The sequence below is a fragment of the Pieris napi genome, chromosome 4 (genome assembly GCF_905475465.1).
Source record: "Pieris napi chromosome 4, ilPieNapi1.2, whole genome shotgun sequence".
NCBI lineage: Eukaryota > Metazoa > Arthropoda > Insecta > Lepidoptera > Pieridae > Pieris > Pieris napi.
The window spans coordinates 12,967,355-12,989,757 of NC_062237.1; the positions used below are offsets into that span (position 1 = coordinate 12,967,355).

The window sequence follows — 22,403 nt, forward strand, 5'->3', positions numbered from 1 at the left end:
CATAACACAATAAGCTAACATTAATATTCAGTACACAGAGCACAAAATGAAGACATATACAGGTTAGGAGGAGATATATTAATACACATATACTATAGAATATGTCACGTGATAATTGCCTCATACAATTTAAAATATAAATCCTATAATGATATATAAAACCTAATAATGACAGAGCAGAGAGGAAGCGGTGATGGTGGCATACGACAGACAGTGCATTAAAAATATCGTTTGGTTCAATATATGTAAGTAATGCATAAAATAAACTTGTTGCTAGACAAGCCGACTCACCTTGTGATGTTCCCGGTAAGCCGTCCGGAGGCAGGGGACTCGGCAGACCTGCGAATCATTGCATAACCTCAAAACCTTTCCCTCTAAAATGTGCATTTTGATTTAATCTAGAGCTTTTCTCGTAGAATTATGATACACGACCCACTAGATTTGTTTTTGAATAGTATTTCTTGATTCTTGGATTCTTGAGCATTTCTTGAAAAAGTACTGTTAGCTTCAGCGTGTGACTCCCTGAGGTCGTAGGTTTGAACCGCGGCTGTGCACCAATGGGCTGTCTACGTGCGCATTTAACACTCGCTCGTATTGTGAAGGAAAACGTCGTGAGGAAACCGGCATGCATATAGACCCCGAAAAGTCGACAGTGTTTGTCAGGCTGATAACCTACTTGACTTTTAAGAAAAAACAAATGATCACGAAACAGATACATGAGGCCCAGACCGCAAAGGTCGGAAAAACTACGTTATATCGTACCTGTCAGCGATGAATCAGTCAACATGGAGTAGTTGAAACTGTGGTGTTGAGATGATGGAAAGAGCTTGGCTTCAGCTGGCGAAATAAAAGGCGAGGGTGGCATTTGTGGTGGTGGCGTACGGTCGTCGGCATCGGCTGAGCTCGCGCGGGATGGCGGCCCTCCCTGAGGACGACATTTAAGCGTTACATCAAGCTACTTTGATATATCTTAATCTATGTAGTAACTCAATATTTATTTAACCGCATCTGTTGATCACAACATAGAGATATCAATCTCTACACAAATTAATAGACTTGGATAAAGTCTTTATATTTTAATGTACATAAAGAAATTTCTAAAAGCCATGAGATATTTGGTGTAGGAAATTTAACAGGCATTTAGGCATGACAAATACGTAGAAATTAGTTTACTAAAAGTTCTTATAAAATCGTTATGATATTTACATTGATGCCACGTAGGCATTGAAAGTGTATATACAAAACAAACCCAATCTAGGCGGTGTAAGTAAAATTCTGTATACGTTAAAATATTTGGACACTCAAATTGGTTCACAATTATTTTTCACAAATATTTGACAATTGACATATATGAAGCGTTGGTAGATTAATCCCACGGATCAATGAATTAGTTAGCCAATCAGTACCCCCTAAATAGCTAAATGACTTCCTGTTCTATTGAGATTATACCCGGAAACGGTCTACTCGAATTCTTAACTCGTATTGCAATACAATGCTGTCTCGAGTTCGTATCATTTAGTTATACGAGACGATTGTCTTCAATTAGTTAGAAGAATTTTTCTAATGCTCTAAATAATAGAACTAGCAACTTTGCCCGTAAGGAATAGTGTCCTTTTGTATAGCATTCAATGTACATAATAATAATTACGTAGGTGTTGAATATATTTTATTACTTCTTTCAATTGCTGCCTTTTTTATTCTATTTGTTCTTGTCGTGTGTAACAAGTTACTTACTTATAAATTATAAGTTATTGAGAAACTATTTTTTAAATCTTTTAAAATATGTAAATACTACTATCGCCCACCATACCGGGTTCAAGAATCGGAGTCGATGAACCTGAACATTTCCAAACGGACAGCATAAGAACAAAATCGACTATCCAAAAAATAAAAGCTTTCTTCAAATTGGAGGTAGGGCTATACCTTCGGTAGCCAATAGTAGTACACAACAGTTTCCCGGAGTCTTTTAATTACGAATCATGATTTCTAGATTTTTCTGTACGCAAATGACGTCGCTTTATAATGCTTCTAAGTTTTACGTTTTATAGAGAAAAGAAATTCTTAATTTGAAGGATAAGTGTAGTTAGAACCCTCCAAATTCCAATTATTGATCAAAGCCGGTAAAGTGTTTCTATAATAAGATGGTTCGTTATCGATAATTCAATAAATAATTAATTTCATAGTCAATAATAATTTAACAAGCTCCGAGTGTTTGTTAATAAGGTTTTTTTAATTAGCGGCTAGCGATTGTGCCGTTTTCGAAACAACTTTTTGTAGTTAAAATTGAAGTTTCATTCTGTGAAGGGCTGTGAGCCGGCACTAATTTTGAAGTAGACTTTTTCTCTCATTGACGTAGCAATTTTCACCTTATATTTTTATCTGTGTTTTCCAGGATTAAAAATGAAACATTGATCAGTGGACTTAAAATTCTAATCTACGTTCCTGTTATAAAAACTTTTTGTATTATATAGAATTCAATACATTTTTACAACTTTTAAAGCCAGACGTGTTGGCCTAGTGGCTTCAGCGTGCGACTCTCATCCATGAAGTCGTAGGTTCGATCCCCGGCTGTGTACCAATAGACTTTCTTTCTATGTGCGCATTTAACATTTGCGGTGAAGGAAAGTATCGCGAGGAATCCGGCTTGCTTTAGACCCAAAAAGTTGGCGTGTGTCAGGCACAGGAGGCTGATCACCTGCTTGCCTATTAGATTGCTAAATGAAACAGATACAGGAACATCTGAGGCCCGGACCTAAACAGTTTGTAGCGCCACTGATTTTTTTACGCCGCAAAAGAAGTTAACCTACAGAAGATGACAAAAAGAGAATCCTTGAAACTGACTTTTGATCCTTATTAGAAGAGAAAATGCAAGAGAAATCCAACAGTGGTGTAGTACACCAAACACGAGACTCCAGTCCTCACAGTCCCACCACCACTAGAATAGCTCATTAAAAAGATTTAAATAAAACTCACCATGTGTCTATGATGCGAATGTGGCGGAGTATCATCAGCACTGCGATCGATATCCGCGTTCGACTGGCAGATCATATCCAACGGCTCGTTCTTCACGTCATCCATCAGTTTGGGGGATGGTGACGAGCTGGAGTTCGAGATCCCATTCCCATTACCAGGCTCGTGACGATTGTTCAGCAGTGAGTTGTTCTTTGTCGAGAAATCATGTACTTGTGATTGGTCATTGTTGTTGTCGTGGCGTGCGCGCTTTATTACGTCCGGGGAATTGTCAGCCGAGCGTGACATTCGACGCGGGGGCATGGGGATCCTGCGGTTGAGGGGTTGGGGCAGTAGAAGTGCCTCTTCCAGTTTCTCCGAGTAGCTTGGTGTGTGTGGAGTGTGAGGGGTGTGCGGGGTGTGCGGGGTGTGCGCGGGATGCGGAGATACGTGCGGAGACGACTCGGCGGTTGCGCGGGCGATGCTTTGTACCAGCGACTGTAACAATGGGGCTTGTTATAATCATATATTGTAAGTTTTACCTACAAAAATTCATGACATCAGAAATCAAAAGGATTTTATAGGAATTTTTAAGATCTTCCCTGTCTTTGAGGTTAAACGGCGAGAAATTGACAGTAGACATAGTCTTTCGCTGAGCACAACTACTGTAAATCGGCCATTTACGTAAATAATGTAATAAATTTGCGTTTATATATAATAATTGTGTCACATAAAGTAATATTTAATATATTGTACGTATGTATAAAGTTCATATATATTTTAGACAAAATCTCAATTCTAAATAGGGTTTAGAGTTCTCTGAGTCGTTTTAAGTAAGGAAATAGAATATCTAATGTATTTCACAATTATTAAGCGAACTAAATGTTAGAATGGCATGTTCAATAACTTTGTCGAAGGTGAAATTTATTTGTTTAGCTGAACAATTAAACAATAATTTAGTTATAATGCAAATTGTGGCCGATGGATTCTGTACATTCGTTAATATTTAAATAGTCTAGACACTAAATGTTCCGGTTCAAACAGTTATATTAATAGTTTTATTTTAATCGGGAATTATACTATATAAAAATGATTCTTCGTATATATAACTTCTGAACAACCACTACATAAATATGTATTCGTTATTGTTAGATATAACATACCGCTGTAACTAGGGCTAGGAATATAGTGTTCGCCTTGGCGTTATTTACAATATACCGGAAAATGACCGATTTTAATGGATTTGTACCAAACAAAAACAATTTGTAACAATATCAATTAGAAATTTGTGATATAGCGAACCTCTCCAAGCCCCAGTATCATGACCCCCATGAACATTTGAATACGCCGTTGATTATCAAGATAATCAAGATTTTGTTTCTTACCCCTTTAGTATCGTCATTCTGTGTGAGTCCGGAGACGCGAAGGACCTCCGCTGTCTTCAGGAAAGAGGAGAGGCTCCTCTGATGCACGTTGACCTCACCGTGGTATATGAACTCCACCAGAGCGTGTAGATCGGTGAAGGCAACATCTTGAAGAACTATCACTGGATGCTTGCACGGGGTCGACTAGAAGTAAAGGAATTATGAAGAGAAGATGTTTATTAACGATTTATTGCACTACCCCACGATATCATGGTAATATCATTCGAATTTCTATTTTGGGTTTCATATGTAACAAGAGTCGAATAAATCCACAAAGTTCAGGCTCGTGTGTGCGTCAACATGAAAAAATGGTACAGTTTATTATTTAACTCCAAAAAAACCTCTGCTTGGCTAAGCTGTACCATTTATCAAATTTTTATTTTATATTTTGTCATTTATAAGTCTTTTTGAATAATTATTTCTTAGTATCCCTCAATCAGGATCATTATTTTTCGAAGTATAATGAATTTAATTTAATTTCTCTTACAAAACACAATACAAGCTAAATAGGCATAGTACCACAAAATATGTACCATTTTATACTTGAATTAGTATTTCAGTCGAAGCAAACAAGTCAGGTTGGCCGAGTGGTCTAAGGCGCCAGATTTAAGCTCTGGTTCCCGAGAGGGAGCGTGGGTTCGAACCCCACACCTGACAAACCTTTATATATTTTTTACTTTTAAACCAGTTATTTATAAAATTTTATCTTTGGCATAAATTAATTAATTAGTTCTTTTTTTTATATTTCTTTAACAGCTAAGTACCGATATTCAAGTTAGAAACAGACGTGTAGGTACATAAATATGACAATCAAACTTAATGATAGGAGTTACTTACTTTTAATAGTTCTCTAAAGTAGGGGCTACATGCCGATAAGACCACCCTATGCGCCTTTAAACTCTTTCCGTCACAGGCCAATGTGACGTCAACAAAGTCCTCGTCATCACGAAGATTCTCGAAGGCGCTGGTGATGCTGCTCTGGTAATTGTTCCAGCGCAGACAGAAGTGCTGTGTATCCACCATTTTGTTTGTTTTTAGCGAGTCATGTGTCCCAAATCTGTAAAAAGCTACATATTAGTGTGTGAAGGACAGAGATAAGTTTTGTGTGTGTGTATTAAGTCAAAACCTATTGACCAGTTATTGTGACTACAGTCATAAATTTGTTTTACCTTAAATAATATTTCAGATTTGAAACCTATATTAAGTTATAATTGTAATAACACGATCTTTCACTAGAAATCTAAAAACTAAACCAGTGGCCCTACAACCTTTTTAGGACTGGGCCTCAGATTCAGGCCGTCTGTAAATGTTTATGATCATTTGTCAATCTACTAGGCAAGTAGGTGATCAGCCTCCAGTCTAAGGCAAGCCGGTTTCCTCACGATGTTTTCCTTCACCGTTCGAGCGAATGTTAAATGCGCACATAGACAGAAAGTCCATTGGTGCACAGCTATCGATCGAACCTATGACCTCAGGGATGAGTCGCATGCTCAAGCCACTAGCCCAACACTGCTCACTGCTAGAACTAGGAATCACACGCGGTTATTTGCTTGAAGCGTAATATCATATATCCTATTCATGACAACTTGGTTATCTAACTTAGATTTTTAGGTATATTAAAAATATTTATCTAATATCTCTGGGGTCACTGGTACTCTCTACCAGGCGCCAACTTAAATCTTTAATTACATAATGTAGTATAATGTATGTAAAGCCCCACACTCCATCGAAATAAGTCTATGTCGTTTACCAGGAATTAAACATGTTCTTATGGATGATCTTTTGTAACGTGCATGTCTATTTCAAATGTGAATCCGAAATCCGATATATCTTTGTTATCAGAACTTGGCTATTGTCTACTAATTGTTTAAAAATACGAATGTCATTTCTTCATAATCACCTTTTTTCATTGTTGTTAAAGCTGAATTTTGCACGTTTTGTACTGTTTAATTGAATTCGAGTTATGGCATTGTGATTTCTAAAAACTAGATTGGTTAACTTTATCGCATTTAGTAAAGAGTTTAGTAATTTGTAATAATTTACACTAATTATGTAGACTAACTGATCCGGGAATGTTTTGCCTTGTAAAGAATGTTACTGTACTAATTTCAATTTTAATGTCGATATAAAATTTATATCTTTTGTCCAAAAAATTAAAAATAAATGGCAACAATTTTTTCATAAATGTCGGTCAAACCGTTTCAAACATTTTTATGAATGTTTTTTTTTATAGAACAGGTAGCCGCCATGGCCCATGACGCTCATGTATTAGGTGACATCGTCGCTCATGGACACTAACACTGTCAGACGGCTCACAAATGCGTTGCCGGGCTTTTATGATTTGGTACGCTCTTATCTTGAAAGGCCCTAAGTCGATTTGGTTTGGAAATAATTCAGTGTGCAGCTGTTTACTGGTAAAAAAAATGGGATATCACTATTTTTTTAAACATACAACATACATAGACTGTGACACAGTTGTGTAAAATACATATTTTATATTTATAAAATATAGCATACAAATAACTGTACGTAACAGTACGTACGTACAGGTTTCAGAGTACCAATCCTTTATAAATTCAGAGTACAACGTTCTTTTATAATTATCACGTGTTTAAACAAAGCCATATACAAAACGTGCAACTTTCGCAATCCTAAACAAATGAAAACTTTTGTTTTGTTCTTGAAATAAATACATTATCGCTATGGCTTCCTCGAGGCTGAATAATTTTCAAGGAAATTGTATAGAAGTATAATTTTGGCAGAAAAGAAATTGAAAGTATTCATTTAAAATACCTACTAAATAATATATTCTTAAAAAGTATTTCTTTTTCTTTACACATTCCTTTACACAGTCTGTAGTAGTACTGATCTAATAAACTACGCAATTTTAATACGAATTTAATTATTGGTTATTGCTACTTGTCTACTTAGCAATAACCAATTAATAGCAGAAAATCTTTATCTATTTTCTTCATAATAACCTAGGTATGAATTATAATTAAATTAGAGCAGTGTTGGCCTAGTGGCGTCAACGTGCGACTCTCATCCCTGAGGTCGTTGTTTCGATCCCCGACTGTGCATGGACTTCCTTTTTATATGCGCATTTAACATTCGCTCGAACGGAGAAGGAAAACATCGTGAGGAAACCGGCATGCCTTAGACCCAAAAAGTCAATGATTGAATCTACTAGAGAAAAACAAATTATCACGAAATAGATACACGAATCTGAGGCCCAGACTTAAAAAGTTTGTAGTTCCACCGATTTAAAAAAAAATATAATTAGTATAATTGCCAATAGTTTCTTGATAATGTACGACAATATAAAAACATAATAAAAACGGGTCACATTTGATAATAGTAAAAGATAATTATGTTTATGACAACTTTGAATTATGCATTTGCCCCATTTTTTTGCAATAATTACAATCATTAGCGGTGATAGATGACTTTCTATTTAAAGATGCGCTTTTGAACTGTACTCATTTTATTTCTCTAATAACAACGATTAAGTTATGGGGAAATAGTTTATATATTTTAATTTTTTACGCCTAGAGAGACAAAACGCTAGAGATTTTGTTTAAACAGCGGGAAAAGACATTTTTATGAATAACACTTTTTATAGAACGGAGCAAAAGGGTTGGCCTAGTGGCTTCAGCGTGCGACTCTCATCCTTGAGGTCGTAGGTTCGATCCTTAGGCTGTGCACCAATGGACTTTCTATCTATGCGCAATTAAAATTCGCTCGAACGGTGAAGAACAACATCCTGGGGAAACCAAAAAGTCGACGTGTGACAGGCACAGGAGGCTGATCACCTACTTGCCTATTAAATTGACACATGATCATGAAACATAAATAGAAACCTGAGGCCCAGACCTAAATAGGTTATAGCGCCTTTTTTTTACATTGTGTTTTTTATAGATCTTTTAGGAAATATTAATAGCCAATGACGTATATAGGTATGACCTTACAAATTCGGTTAGAATATTTTTAACACCGATTTGAATGGGAAATAAAAACATATTTCACTAGACATTTAGCAAATACATAAAGGGTGACACGCCACAAGCAAATGTACCATTGAATGAGATGAAAAGATATCCGAAGAGAGGCTTTGTGTAGTGATACGCGATGAGCGACGAGCGATTCGTCACTTTATATTTACGCAATTAATAAGTATCTATTTATTTATATAAATATATTTGTCAGTAGACAAGGATTATATTCTTTTCTTTGTTTCAATTATTATTATTGGTGTCAATTTATTATTAGCATACAATGGATTTTGACTACATACAATTAAGACAATGAGAGAAAAGAAAATAGTGGCCCCACAATCTAGGTATTGGCCTTAGATATCTGTGGTCATTTGTCATCTGACGCACCGTCGTTTTTTCTATCTAAGGCATGCCATTTCCCTCTTGATTGTTCCTTAAGCGTGCTTGCGAGTGTTCATTGGGTATATTTTAATGATCCAGTGAACAGGCTATCTCGCTCTTACAACCTAATTACTAAAATTTATGAAAATATTGAAATATTTTACGACAATCTTCCAACTTACCGTAACTTTGTTTATCATGCTCTTAATGAGGTTTAAGTTTCTATTTAGCTATTTTTATTATTTTGTGGTTGCTTGGTTATTTCTAATATGTGTATGTATATGTTGATAAAATGTGTGATGCCATATTTACTTGTTTAATTTTATGCATACACCTTAAATAATAATAAATATAGAAAAAAAAACCATTGGTACACAGCTACGATCAAATGCATGACCTGATGATTAAGTGGCACATGCTCAAGCCACTTCAAACACTGCTCAAATAAAGACCATTCAGAATCTTGAAATTGTTCCTTAAATGAGTATTATAATGATGGATTTTAACAACTTGTAAGTTTCACAAAGGTTGAAATTTTCAATTCTGTCACGCATCAAGTTTTATTCGCTATCGCGTGTAGTTTAAACCGGGCCGCTAACCGTATTCTAGGCCGTTTTACTCTATTTAACCAAACACCATCCATCTTGACTCAAAAGCTTTTTTACTTAGCGCCTTTATAATTGTTACTTATATAAAGCTTCGCTATTTTAATTTTTAATCTGATTTAAAGATTTATTTCTAGAGGGGTGGCGAAACAAACATGGCGTACTACATTATTAGTGTTAAAAACACTGATTATGAAGATGTTGATATTTTCCGCCTTACCAAAGAGGATGTGAGGAAATATTTGAAGAAGCGGGAAGACTGACTTTTTTTGGTAACAATTTAGTTTTTCTTTATAATATTAAGAATTAATTGTCGGTTGTTTAATTTCAGTTTTCTTTTGTCTACTAATGTACTTATGTTTTCTGTTACATATATTTTGTTTATGAATGTAATCTGTTTTGGCTGTGAGTATTGTCTACGTGTTTTCTTTTGTAATATGGGTATGTGTCAGGTTTAAAATAACTTATAAATAAATATGGGCTAAGACACTATACATAATAAAGTAGTGTGAAATAAAATATTATTGAATAAGTCCAGATTAAGCTGTACATTGTTGTATTTCGACAGCCACCGCCCAATTTAGCGTGGAAAAAAGATTTGATTAACACAGGTCAAAAGTGAATGATGCTTTAATGATTTGCTTCGGTTAAACATTACGTAGACAACGATTTAGCCAACTTTGGTAATAAGTTTTTGTTAAAGAACAGGGGGCAAACGGGCCTCCTCATCTGATGTTAAGTGATATATCTTATGGACACTCTCAATACCAGAGTGTTCGCAAGTGCGTTGCCGGCGTTTAAACCTGTATCACGTTAACTAGGAGTAAAATGCGCAGTCTTTAGGTTTCTCCAACTAAAAGTATATATACGATCTGTCTGTTGTGCGCTGAGAAGTATAAATATGACGTCTGATAACGCTATTCCGCGTCGTACTAAGTCCAGACTTTAGACTTTTTATCGTTTGTTGTTGAGGCTAAAAGGCCTTCAATAGAAAGGGCTTTTATCAACATAAATCCTGTAGTAAAATTATTGTTGTAACGGTATTTTTTATATGTATAATGATGGAAATTTATCTAAATTAGTTATGTAATTTTTATATGACCTCGTGTACTAGTTCGATTCAATATCTTAACTCATGATAAAGTATAAATAAATATACTCATTATCATTGTGCATTTTATGTTATTGCAAATAGATAAAGTATTAGGGATCCCCAAAAAATTCACATAATTAGTTTCACAAAAAAGTACGTATTTGTCTTTAGGAGCGTTCAAGTATTACGTAACGCAATTTTTGGAGATTATCGACCCCCCCCCACCATGTAACTCGCCGTAACGTTTTTCAGTACCCAAGTACAGTACTGTACCCAAGTATAGTAAAACGTTTCGTGACCACCTAGTGACTCTTAGTGACTCTAGTGACTCTTTAGTTAGATACTACTATGTGGTGTAAGTCGAAAAAATATTAACAATAACGCGTAATTTCATCCCCGCCCCGCATCGTAACGTTTTACAAAAGCAAAAAAATTCGTTACGTAACATTTGAACGGTCCCTTAATAATTATACATTTTCTACCATATGTAATGTATTAAGTTATCATTTTTAAATAAGTTATAAAAATAAGCTTTTTATAACTTAGTTTTCTTGTTTAGTTTATAATGTTTTAAGTTTAATTTATATTAAGTTTTCTATTGTATTAAGTTATTGAAAAGATAACCAATTAGGTGTATTATTCATAAAAAGTCAGTCTGCAAAAGTAATTTGTGTCTCGTTCTGTCAAATTATATTATACCATGATAAAAATAGACAGCAGAGTAATTTTATCTTTGTGAGGGAGTAAGACTATGATGGTTTTCAAACAGATCATTGAAAAATTACATTAAAGCTTTTTGGAGTTCAAAAATATCTCCATAAAAAAAAATCACTAAACCCACACTTTGCAAAAGTCTTATCAACTGATAAGGGTTTAGAAACTATGATTAAAGGCATTAGGTTTTATATCACAACAGACCTACGAAAATTATTGATAACATATAAATTTGGACGTGGACAAAAATGCATTGATTATTTTATCATCTGTTTTATTTATTTCTTTGTTTTAAATATCACACTTTTCAATCATTAAAAAGCGTACTTAAACTATTCTCGGTCTCAATTTGACACTTACGATACGTCAAAATCCAATATATTTTGACGTAAGGGAGTCCGAGAGTTCGTACATACAGGGAGTGGGATTTTACACTATAGATTTTTCTAGAGAGATATATTTAAGGTTAATAACTTTCTCTTAAACCATTGTCTATTGCCGTACAGCATCAAAATCTCCAAGTCCAATTATACTGTTTTTACTACAGTACACATTTGTCTTCACAGCGTACACAAAATTTGACAGAAAGAAACGAAAGACCAATTTTAGAAGACTACGATTTAAGTATACTTTTTATGAATTAGGGGGTAAGTTGACCAGATACTGGGGGCTAAAGAGAACGAGAAAATTTCCACTACACTAACCCGAATTTCGTATAGAGGAACTTAAAAAAACACAATAGCTGATTCAGCTCTTTATAAAAAATCAATAGGAGTTTGTTGCCATCATAGATAGGATAGAGATAGATCATAGATAAAATAATGTAGGCTACTTAGGAATCATCCTACTACGTAGGCAAATTAGGACAATCAAGTGTAAAATTTAAATCGATCCAATAGATTTTTTGCTTTAAACATACACAAGTTTCCTCTTAATATAGAAGTATTTTTATGAAAAATTAATTAAATCAACAATACCGAACGTATCCAAGTAATCACCAGCCAGTTCACGGTCACTTCATAATATATAAAATTATATATTTAATAAATTAGAGCTGGGACGCGATAGCTGTGTTATCGCAGTTTTTTTGTGAATTTAGCATTTTATCAGAGACCTAGGCTACCTGATATCTTATCGCCTATAGTTTAGGTTTCCAAACGATTCTAGTGTTAGCAAATTGGAACAAAAATATTGTTTTGCTAAATTATTTAAGTTAAAAACTGGTCAAAACGTGACTTTTAGACATAATTTTCTTCTTATATGTATGTGTTAGCAGTGTTAGCCTAGTGGTTTCAGCGTGCGACTCTCACCCCCGAGGTAATAGGTTCGATTCCCGGCTGTGCACCAATGGACTTTCTATGTGCGCATTTAACATTCGCTCGAACGGTGAAGGAAAACATCGTGAGGAAACCTTCTTGCCTTAGACCCAAAAAGTCGACGGTATGTGTCAGGTAAATGCTAATCCTCTTGCCTATTAGATTGACAAATGATCATGCAACAGATACAGAAATCTGAGCCCCAGACCTAAACAGGTTGTAGTGCCATCATAATTTTTAGTCCTTAGTATCCAGGGTTCGATTGATCAGTATACCTAACGTTCTAAAGTCCTTGCCACAGAGACAGAACCGCTAGTCCTACAATGAGATAACTCTACCATCAATTGGTCACTACTTGGTGACACATCCAGATAGACTGATGAGTTGAAGATAATAAACCATATTGCGTGTTGTTCCCACGAGAATGTAAGTGTGTGCGTCCTATTCCACCATGCCTACTACTGATAGAGGACAAATCTTTGTTTTTCATGTTATGGTGGCTGTACACACTCGTCGAGACACCCCGAGACAGGCCGAGTGCGAGAGTGTACAGTAGAGCTCTCGTCTCGCCTCGCTTCCTCGCAGTTGGTCTCGCCTCTCTCGGTCGCCTGTCGGTTTTTTGAGCACGAGTCAAAGGGTCTCGCGAGTAAAACGAGAGCGACCTGTACACACTCGTTCAATCATTAAATTTTGGATAATATTAAAACTTTATGATCCTAATTACCAATTTCTGTTGCGGTGTATAGTGACCATCTTCTTCTTCGCCATGGCTTCGTATTTTTTTTAATGGTTAACATGAAGAAAATTATAATAACTCATTGCACAAAGACAAACAGCAGCAGCGGTTCCTTCTCTTGGTCCTCTCGGTCGAGACTCCCGGCGAGAAGCTCTCGCCGAGTGTGTACAGCCACCATTAGATGTCATATGGCAAACGGAGTAATGGTTGCAACTCCTTACAAACATTGTGTAAAACAAAAAACTTGGCGGCTAAAAAGAGTTGCGGAGAGTTTGTTGCCAGTTCTTCTACGCCTTTGATTTGAGAACTGGCACTATATGTAAAATTAGAAGCATTTAGCATTTAATATGTATTTCTTTATAGACGTTCATTAGACGTGTACATCGTCTTACCTAAACGAATAAAAAATGTTTTATTCGTGATTTTGACTTTATTATTAATTACGATTGAATTAAAATTATTTCTAGTACACTATGTATTTAGAACAACGATATTTGGATCGACTTTTGTTTGCACATGTTTTTGCGATTAATATCAGATTTGTCTAATACTACACAACGTTGCATAGGAAGGTAGGCATTTAATGAAATAAGTTAAAAAACAAGCAAAATAATTTGCTTGTAGATTTCCTACATTGTGATTAGACATAGACAGATCATTAGCGGATTTTGACAGATATTTTTTCTATAAATTTCATGTCTATTAAAGATTTTAAATTAAATAACAATCCAGTGGCGCTACAACATATAGAAAAACATGCCTGAGAGTTTTATTTATAAATTATTTAGTCTTATTTCCCATTTGGTTAATAGTGAGAAGCCGACTGAATCTTGGAATTATAGAAATTCCTCATTTTTTGTTTTATTACGACTATGAAATACCAATGAAATATGCTATGTTAGCTTATACATGTAACAATAATAAAAACCTATTTTAAAACATCTGTGTAATCGTAAAAGACCTTGAAAATTGCAACTTAACTATTTCAACAACTTATTCTTTACTAAACACATATTATATTATATTCTGTCTGCATTTTATCTCAGTCAGCGGCTTAGGCTATACACAAGATCTAAGTGTACAATTAAATACGCAAGCAATACTATTTTGGAATTTATAATTAAAACGGAATAGACTAAAAAAAAACGCTACAACGATCAAATATTTGTTGACAGCTTGTACACACGCGTAAGTTTGCTAATCAGCTGAACTCCCTTTGAGCAGTGTTGGCTTAGTGGCTTCAGCGTATGACTCTCATTTACGAGGCTCGACCCGAGCTGCGTACCAATGGACTTTCTGTCTATTTGCGCATCTAACACTCGCTCGTACGGTGAAGGAAAACATCGCGAGGACACAGGAATGCGGCTTAGACCCAAAAAGTTGACTGAATGTGTCGGGCTCAGGACGCTCACCTACTTGTCTAATAAAAAAAAATACAAAACAGATACATATATCAGACTTAAGAATCTATAGCCAACAGTCAGTTCTTTTATTTTATTAGTTCCCCTTTTTCAATGTTTTAAATATCAGTTTTCTTAAAGTATATTTATTTTGCATAAAATAAAAGTATTTTATCAAGCAATGGGTTTTAATGTAAATAAAATCTTTGTTTATTTGTTAGGTTAATAGTGAATATTGGTAATATGTTAAATTCTAAATGTCTCGCGATTATCTGCAAGTGGCAATATTTCAACTTTGCCATACGATAGTTTTTTTTCTAAAATCTAAAATCTATGTAGTTAACATAGAAATAATAAACATAATTAAAAATTAATAAAAAGAAAATTAAAACAAATTTGTCCCTGTGGCAGTATACCTTTACCGCTGGCAGCATTTCCTCGCTATATTGCGATACTTATTCGTTGAGCGAGAAAAACACCAGCTCTGGGGTCACTGGTAATTTTTAAATTGCATATTAAATCTAATTTCTTGTATTTAATTTTATTGTATTATTTGTTTTCTCTTTTGTAATTTTTCCTTTAAATGTAGTGCGCACTTGTCATTAATGCACATGTATAAATTATGTTTTTTGTATGTGTGTGTTCTCTGTAAGTGTCTGTATATGTTAGTGTGCCTTAAATAAATAAAACGATAGTTGTCTATAACGGCTGAACATGGTCCATTACGTTGGTCTGCTTTTAATTAGTTCTAAGTGCGATATCAGGTCATCCGACTGTCATGCATTGTCAAGCCAATTTTTTACTTAATATTATTCGCAAATAGTGATCGCATTCATAGTTATACTTTTAAAAATATGATAACGGTGGGTCACGACGTTTGAGCTTTGACTCTAAGCTAGATAAAGCCTAAATTTTTAGTTCTTACGCGATAACGCTATAGTGTTTAAATTATTGATAACGACATAAAATGTTCAACCAATAAAAACAATATTATGCGAAATGTTTGTCAAGGAAAAATAGCATTCAAAAATAATTACCAATGTCACAAATGTTCTATAATTTAAAATTGTTTAAAAATGCAATTATAGAAACACATATATGTGTGTGAGTTAAATTTATAAAGATAATTTTATATCCAATTACTAAAAAGTCGATTTATATATTAAATAATTAACGCAACAGTTTAAATTATTTATTTTAACACTTTATAATTCAGTTTAACACTTTTTAATTAAAAATATAACAAAAACGGATTACTATGTATGTATTGACATAGACAATAATATGGTTCTTGAGTTGTGTGTGTGTGTGCGCGTTTTTATGTGACCTTAATAATATCAACTATTAGTATGTTAATTATTTAGTTTTAAGTAAACATTTTCGTTCATCAAAAATAGAGAATGAAAAAGAAATCATGATGCTCTATGGACATGACTAAAACCTATTGCGGGTCTAGCCATAAACAAGTCTTTACTCATATATATTGCTGTTTTTATATATTTTTCTCATAAGATACGATAAAATTATATTTTCCTAAACGATATAGGTATAACTTGTAAATATCTTATCAAAAGCCAGTCAAGTAAGTCTTGGAGAAGTGAAAAGGTTCTGCCTATTTTTCTTTAGCTAATTGCTCGACTATATTATTTTCGGACGTATTAAGTAGCTTATGTATATGTGTACTTAAGTAAATAGCAATCAAACTACATCCTAGCACAACTTATTTCTGTTAAAAACTTTTTGTACTACATTTATTTAAAAAGAAGTCTTTTAATCTTTTGTTCAACTTCATTTATTTTGTCTCTGTTACGTTCATTCCCATAATATGTTCAGTGTTGTTCCTGTCGTAGCCATTGGACAGTAAAATTACTATGTAATTTATAGTTTTATTATTGAATGTGAGACATACCTTGTGGATACCTAATTCCTTGGGTTATGCTACTGTCTAACTAACATACCTTAAACTAAAAGTAACAAGTTTTTAAGTCCCGATTAATAGAATCATTTCAAAGATATTTTCTTCTTCTGTGACCTCTAACTTCTAGTTCTTGTTGCTCTTGTTCATCATGAAGCTTAAGTTTCCATTAAGTTTTAGTTATTATTATTATTATTTTTGTTTTTAGTTTAATTTTAGTTTCTCCTGCTAGCTTGCTTATGTTATAATATAATTGATGTATATGTGTGTAAAATTTGTGATGTCTCACTTATATCGTTCTATGCTCATGATATTAAATTAATCGTTAATAACGAACCCAAAATATAAATTATGCACTTCTAATTAGTGTATTTAAATAGGTTATCAGTGGTGATAAACTTATCTATTTTTTGCATACCACTTGTTTTTTTATTAAAATCTAAACAATTTTCAGTGCAACATTAATGAATGTCGAATGTTGTTATGCGGATTTTAATTACGTTTTATTATTAATAGATTTATCACTTTTTAATTTAAAGTTTCATTTATACAGTTTCCTTTTTGGGTATTTTCTTTTTTGTCATATTGGTTATGATGTAATAAAATAGTAATAAATATAACTATTTTTCTACACCTACAAGTTTCATTAGTACAGTCCAAGACTTAAGCATCTTGGGTACCCCATAGAAAAAGATAGGGAGGAACTCTTCCTTAACATTGCAATACAGCGATGAATTTTTACCAGAATTAGAGACCAATATTTGCACAATTTAACCCATTGTTTTTTTTATATACGTGGATAAAACGTTCCACAACTTCGTGTTGTTTAAGGCAGCTTTAGCCATACCACCACTATGTGGAATCACCTGGCCACTGAAGTATTTCCTAACTGAACTTAGATTCCTTCAAGAAAACAGCGGACCAATTCCCAAAATGCCGGCTACGCACTCGCGAGACCTCTGACATTTAGAGTGTCCATGGGCGGCGGGCGGTTTTATTTAACCATGCAGCTTGCTTGCGGTGGCTAGATTGCCTTTCAACTTTTACGGGCAGGAGGATTACCTGATGCTAAGTGATAGGGCCTGGACATACGCACTGCCAGAAGGCAGTTTGTAATCTATGCCACGAATTTGAGAAATCATAATTATTTAATTAAAAAATTACTTACCGTGTAAATAATTATTGTCGGGCTGAACGCCTTCGATTTGTTATTTTATCTGAAACAAAAATTAAATAATATTAGTAATTAGAAATATTCGCATAGTCAAATACAATTACTATGGCCAGCCTGTGGGACGCCCAAAAAGAGCAGTCATAGCAGTCGATCGACAATCTTTTTAATAGGTGCGTTGCCGGAAGGAATAGCAAACCTCTCTTTCTCTCGTGAAAACGACTCTGCATACGCTTGTAATTAGTCTAGAAGGGCTGACCGACAGAAATAACACTTATTCATAGATGACACACACTTAATAATAATAAAAAAATAAAAATAAAAAAAAATTATGGTAAGAAAAAAAATGGAATTAGATACATAAGTGAAACTCACGACGAAAATCTGATTTTAGTTGAAAATTTTTCACTGGAGGAGGGATATTATTTCAACATTTGGTAGCGTTATGCATCATACTTCATACATACATACAGACTCCATGAAAAGTATTGAATTTTTTACGGCTAATTTTTTTTACATACATTCGTGGGAATTATATAAACAATCATGACTCACTTGAGTTAATTGTTCAAATGTGCAAATCAACACATTCTACACAATTACTTAATTCATTCTATTGAGCCAATATATAAATTGCATCGTTTATATTTTTATGAGAATTGCGTACCTGTCTAATGCATAAGTATTAAGTATTCTAAATACATTTTTGTGCTTTGATTGGGCTTGTGCTCAAACAAATAAGAGCAATTGAAACTAATAGGTTCCCGCTGGATAGAGTGGAGGAGGGAGCACAGGAGCGCTGGAAGTCTCTCGTTTCAGAGGCCAAGGGGCGAGGTTTTTGGGTCGCAGAGTCAGCAGAGTTAATGTGTGAAACAAGACTAATGCAACATTATATAGACGACACATTTCTGAGTCTGTTTTACTCATATTTCATATAATAAACGATATTTATAGAAATAGAGAAAACCGAAGTAATTTATTTCCCTAGGTAATGAATCTGTTAGTGATTTATGCACTGAGATAGGGCGTTTTTATGTCTTAAGTCTTGATATAGAAAACTATTTTACAGCAAGAAATGTTCCTAAGTTTTTTTAATGTGTAATAACGTTAATATTTGCCTTTTGAAAAAAGATAAATAATGAATTCTTAATTAATATATGTAATTGAGCAGTGTTGTCATAGTGGCTTCCGCGTAAGACTCTCATTCCTGAGGACGTAAGTTCGATCCCCGGCTGTGCAGGAATGGACTTTCTTTCTATGTGCGCATTTAAAATTCGGTCGAACGGTGAAGGAAAACATCGTGAGGAAACCGACATGTCTTAGACCCAAAAAGACGTCGGCGTCTGTCAGGCACAGGAGGCTGATCACCTACTTGCCTATTAGATTAAAAAATGATCATGAAACAGATTCAGAAATCTGAGGGCCAGACTATTTTTAATATGTATATGTAAAATTAAGATTACTGTTGTCTTTTTTTATTGCTATTTTAAGTAATCGAATCGTGCGTTGAGTGTGAATTTACATATTAAAAGAATTACAATGTATATTAACAAATTAAGCATATAGGAAAACTAGTTTCAAATATATAAGCTCGAAGTTACGTAACAAAGCTCCGAAAGTTCCATTCAGAACGCACACATGCCCAACAACACATCACACCCACACATAGAAACTAGACGCGTGATTGGACGAGTTTCACTTTCGTTCGAAGCCTACATATTTCAAATGCCACATGCTGAACACTGATTGGTCAGTTCCCGCGTGACCTTGGTTGTGATTGGCGGATTTCCGCCCATGTATAAGCTGTTTACGGAAATATGTGGAGGCTTTCGCGGGACCTTGAGGCGTAGGTATCTACGTGAACACGTATCCGATACGTGGGTTTAATTGCTTCAAACGCTATATGTTATAACAAAAGATGATGATGTATTAGTAATTAAAACATTGTAGTTGCTTAAATAAAAATTTAAATAAAGAGCTATTACCAGAGTGTAAACTATTCCTTAAAAGATTTGAATATGTAATCGGAAGCTGCAAGATCTTAACCACTTTCTCAAATTTTATTCAAATTTTAATTTATATTAATAATTTTAATTAATAATTAATGAATGATGAATTAGCTATACACGGCTTATTCATCAATTTAAATAAATAGTGGCGCTACAAGTTTTTTTAGGTCTGGGCCTCAGATATCTGTATTTGTTTCATGATCATTTGTCTATCCAATATGCAAGTAGGTCATCAGCCTCCTGTGGCTGACACACGCCGACTTTTTGCGTCCAAGGCAAGCCGGTTTCCTCACGATGTTTTCCTTCACCGGTCGAGCGAATATTTATTGCGCACATAGACAGAAAGTCCATTGGTGCACAGCCGGTGATCGAACCTACGACCTCAGGGATGCGAATCGCACCAATTTATCAATTTACCTTTACATATTATAGTTAGCTGTATAATTAATTAACTTTAAAGCAAAATACTGTTAGTAAAAATGTTTATTTGTTCGCATTCCTCTTTGTCCATTGGTCATGAGTTCGCGTTTTCGTTTAAATTCTACAATAGGTCATTATATTTTTCTCGCATTCTTATCTTTGCATGTTTGAATATCTACACGTGTAGGGGATTTGGCCTAGAAATATGATAAACGTATCTAGTCATAAATTTGCGAACATTCGTTTATTTGTTTTAAACTGTATTTTTCTTTTCGTTTCATTTATCGTTACGGCATTTACAGTTCCTGAATTAACAGTCTCAAATAATAAGTCTTTTCTACATATTTGATTTTATTCCCTTTGGAGACTCTTGGGCCGTGGGGTTCTAGGTGCCAATTTAAGTTGGTACCGGTGACCCCAGAGCTGGTGCTTTCCTCGCTCAACAAATAACTATCGAAATACAGTGAGGAAGTGCTGCCAGCGTTAAAGGTACACTGCTACAGGAACCAAACTTTTTAAATTTGTATTAATTTTCTATTTATCACATTTTATTAATATTACTATGTATCTTAAGAATTCTGGTATTTCTGTGTTGGAAATAAATGAATTAATAAGTCCTAAATTACGATCTCAGACAAGCTCGGAAAAAACTTTAGATAAATAATATAAGTGTGAATATAAAAGGAACTCCGGTAATGCTGTAGGCTTTTAAATTTCTAAAGCACTGAAAAGCTTAGTGAATAAAAACTATATCAAAACATTTTCAACAAAGAATTTAATTTTATTTAGATTCATTAAAACGACGTGCGAAGTCGCGGACACTTAAAACTAACCTAAAAGTGGTTTTTCACCAAAATTTGCTTAAAGTGGGTTTAAATAACTATTTTTTATAGAAAATTGTTAAATTTTATAAGCATTTTATTTCAATAGAACTTGGATATTTTGAAGTTAATATTTGATTACGTTAAATTACCATGATTTTTTTTCGTTTGGCTGACCTTCATACGGAGATATATATGACATTTGAATAACACACTTTTATATACCTTAGAAAAAAGCGGTTTCGATATTTTTAGGGAACATGAAAGGAAAACCATTTTGCGTATTATTTGATATGTTAGCAAGGTAGATGCGTAGGCGTCAAACTTTCGCCCACTGGTGGCCAAGGTACAGCAAAAGATAAAGAAGAAAAAGAAAAGAAAAGAAGAAAAAGAAGTCTTCCACTTAGAAGTCTTCCCAAGAAAGGGCACACCTAAAAGAAGAAATATAAATGAGTTTAAATTTAAAAGTATCTGAATTAAATTATTATTATTATTATATGTTAAAATGGTATATTTGTGGAAAAAAATATTGCAAAGAATGTTGCTCATAAAAATAATTCGTAAGCAATGATAAGGATGGAGCAATACAATAGTTTATTATGTCAACTAGATAATTCTTCCTTATACAAGTTTCTTCACCCGGCCAATGACTTTTAGCGGACATTTTTATTGTCCTATATTATTCTATATGTATTGCAATTTGCATAAAAAATGCTTATGTTTTCATATTATGATGTACACAAATTATTAAAATTTTAACGAATTAAACTAAATTTCAGTTAGTAGTAACTATTGAAACTATATATTTTATGTTTAACAAGAATCAGATGAATGATCTTTTTTCATCACAGAGTAAACACATTTGATAGAAAGAGACAAAATATTAATTAAAAGAGTGCAGACTGATTTAGTGATTGGTTAATGTCTCTATTAGTATTAGGTTCGTTTTTTTAAATTATTATATAAAATAAATACATTTTATGCGCGTGTTTCAACATATTTGCGTACTTAGAGCAAATTTCACTGATAGACGAGTTCGCCTATGTTTGATACACTAATATTTATTCGGCGTATTAAAAACGCGATAACTGCACTGCTAGTGATGGGACAGTACGATAAACTTTTTGAAAGTTTTATATGAATAATCGACATTACTATATACGCTTTAAAGTAACTGTTAATAGTAAACCTAATTTTGAAAATGTTTCTTACTGATATGTAATTAAAACTTTGTGTTAAACAAAACCCTATTAAAACACAAATTTTTTTTTTGCGATCTTACAGACCGATATGCAAAAAATATGATAGTATGTTTCTGAATCAGGCTCAAATATAACACAATATGAATTGCTTGCTTATGTTTAAACCTACAATCTATTTATGTAATAAGTAAAAACAAAATCTTATCGTGTTATCGACAGCAACGTCACAACACTAACCTAGGGCAGGTCCAC

The 22,403-nt window shown here is 33.9% G+C and overlaps 1 protein-coding gene and 1 non-coding gene across 12 annotated transcripts in view; one reads left to right on the forward strand and one right to left on the reverse strand.

Annotated features, from left to right (window-relative positions):
• Positions 1 to 22,403, reverse strand: part of LOC125048852 (broad-complex core protein isoforms 1/2/3/4/5) — a 98,110-nt gene that overhangs the window by 12,804 nt on the left and 62,903 nt on the right. For all 11 annotated transcript variants that reach the window (XR_007116889.1, XM_047647779.1, XM_047647784.1 and 8 more), the window contains 6 exons: positions 17,697 to 17,745; positions 5,211 to 5,430; positions 4,335 to 4,517; positions 2,974 to 3,447; positions 763 to 925; positions 292 to 339 (listed from right to left, as the gene is read on the reverse strand). Coding sequence is in view for 10 of the 11 variants with exons in the window: in XM_047647779.1 (XP_047503735.1) it covers positions 292 to 339; positions 763 to 925; positions 2,974 to 3,447; positions 4,335 to 4,517; positions 5,211 to 5,396 (1,054 nt within the window). In the remaining variant the exon portion in view is untranslated. The remainder of the gene's footprint in view (positions 1 to 291; positions 340 to 762; positions 926 to 2,973; positions 3,448 to 4,334; positions 4,518 to 5,210; positions 5,431 to 17,696; positions 17,746 to 22,403) is intronic.
• Trnal-uaa lies at positions 4,947 to 5,030 on the forward strand. The gene has a single exon. It is a non-coding gene; the product is annotated as a tRNA-Leu (tRNA).